Here is a 2,058-nt window from a genome sequence, read left to right as displayed (position 1 = left end):
TCTTTCAAGGAGATGGCACTGCTACACAAGTCTTCAAAATAAAGGCTTTACACAAATTCTGTGAACCTTCATGGCTATGTATGTAATTCTTCCAAATGAAACCCTGAGCCTGATAAACTGTAAGATATGCTGGTTCTTTGAAAATACAAAAATTACTTTTACTAGGATGGCACCTTCAGTATATTCTTTAAAATTTTCACCATACAGATTTTTAAGCGGCTGCGGGCAGACATGATCACACAGAGACGATTTTCAAAGTCTAGTCCTCTCTTCACATAACTAAATACAAAATTTTTCTGTTTCCTAAGAATGCTTGCTGCAGATTTGCAATAAACACAGAAGTATTACAGGATACCAGTTTTACTAAACCTCCTAAGTTAAGTAGAGAACAAACAAGCATTTCACAGCCCTTACTGTGTGCCTTTGCAGGTATTCTAGAAATCCGAACAGTGGCAGTTGGAATAGTGGCAATCAAAGGAGTGGAAAGTGAATACTTTCTGGCAATGAACAAGTCAGGAAGACTCTATGGAAAGGTATGGATGCAAACTTCCGTTGTGTGTACAGTCATCATGTACAACCGTAAAGACACTTATTTTTAGATGTAGCATCTGCATAGTTCATTTAAAATAGATTCCTCGCAAATCAAAATGTATCCTGTACTTATCCCATACATCCCATACTAAACGTCTATGTTCATTCAGTAAGTTCAGTGATCACAGCTTACATAATTTTTAAAAATGTGGACTACTAAGGGGGAATGGACAAAGCTAAAATATTCAATACTCCCATTTCAGAAGTCAAATTTATTTATTAAAGTATTAATAACACGTGGTGTTCATAATGCATATTCTTCTCCCATCTTCCTTAATCTGACTATTTTAAAACCCACTTGTATCTATTTTACTCTATTTTATTATTTGCTCTCAACAGAAAGTATGCAATGAGGACTGCAACTTCATAGAACTGATTGAAGAAAATCACTATAATACATATGCTTCTGCAAAATGGACACACAAAGGAAAGGAGATGTTTGTTACATTAAACCACAAAGGGGTCCCCATGAAAGGTAAAAAAACAAAGAAAGAACACAGAGCATCCCACTTTCTTCCTCTGGCAATATCCTAATCACAGATGATCTATAAAGAACTAGTTCCAGCGGGAAGATTATTTTTAAGAAGACTATTTGAGAAGATACCGAGAGAGGCTGGAATACTACTGAGAAACTGAACAAGCTGGACTTGCGCATTTATGTTTATTTTTAAGAGACTACATGAAAAAGATTTGAAAATATACACAAAACCAGATTTACTAACTAAAAGTTGTAAAAAATTCTAAAGAGTTGTACAATCGTTATCGTAGTCATTGTAACTGGGTAGTTTCTTAAATTAATTTACCCTGAAGAATAAGTCATGACTTGATTATCTGATAATATTTTATTTAAAAAACCTATCTGCTTCTTAAATATGGCTGCTATAATAATAATAAGCAGATGATAATGTTGTGTAAAATATGTCAGACTTTAAGGCTGCTGGAATGAGTTGTCAGATTATCAAGTCAATAGTAAATGTGGAGGCTGAGCAGTATTTTAAATACTTCCCCCAAGAAACTGATATCCTATACATAAACTATATGATCAGAAAAAAATATATAATCTTGTAAATGTTTATTGTTGTATTCAGATAAAAGAGTTAGTTTGGAAAAATTAAGTTTACTCTACTACAAAATGTTCCTATCTATTAATGAAACAAATACCTAATGCTGCTCTAAAAGATGTTTCAAATAGTGTATGTAAAATAAGAATAGGAATAAATAATGTACTTCATCTCACTTCTCACAAATTAACATTTTATATAACGATGAAGCAAAAATTCAGACATATTAAGGTTTTTTATGTAATATATCCTATCTTTTGTATAATTCCTGTTAGGGCATACAGCTTTCAGTATTGTTTTTCCATCCTTATACATGCTTTTTCTGTTGTTACAGCATTAAACTTTATTTTAAGTTGTATTTGAACTTTATTGTTCTAAGTTATTTAAATGTTATTTATAAAAAAAA

The 2,058-nt window shown here is 31.9% G+C and overlaps 1 protein-coding gene across 2 annotated transcripts in view; it reads left to right on the top strand.

Annotated features, from left to right (window-relative positions):
• Positions 1–1,693, top strand: part of FGF7 (fibroblast growth factor 7) — a 29,495-nt gene extending 27,802 nt beyond the window's left edge. Inside the window, exons 3-4 of one of the 2 annotated variants that reach the window (XM_010157410.1) lie at positions 430–533; positions 931–1,693. In XM_010157410.1, the coding sequence (XP_010155712.1) occupies positions 430–533; positions 931–1,125 (299 nt within the window). In that variant the 3' untranslated portion in view covers positions 1,126–1,693. The remainder of the gene's footprint in view (positions 1–429; positions 534–930) is intronic. The other variant, XM_010157409.1, reaches the window with a different exon arrangement.
• The last annotated feature ends 365 nt before the right edge of the window (positions 1,694–2,058 follow it).

This window comes from Eurypyga helias, unplaced genomic scaffold (genome assembly GCF_000690775.1).
Source record: "Eurypyga helias isolate BGI_N326 unplaced genomic scaffold, ASM69077v1 scaffold4748, whole genome shotgun sequence".
NCBI lineage: Eukaryota > Metazoa > Chordata > Aves > Eurypygiformes > Eurypygidae > Eurypyga > Eurypyga helias.
Note: the sequence above shows the minus strand (reverse complement) of the source record. Positions and strands in the feature narration are given on the sequence as shown.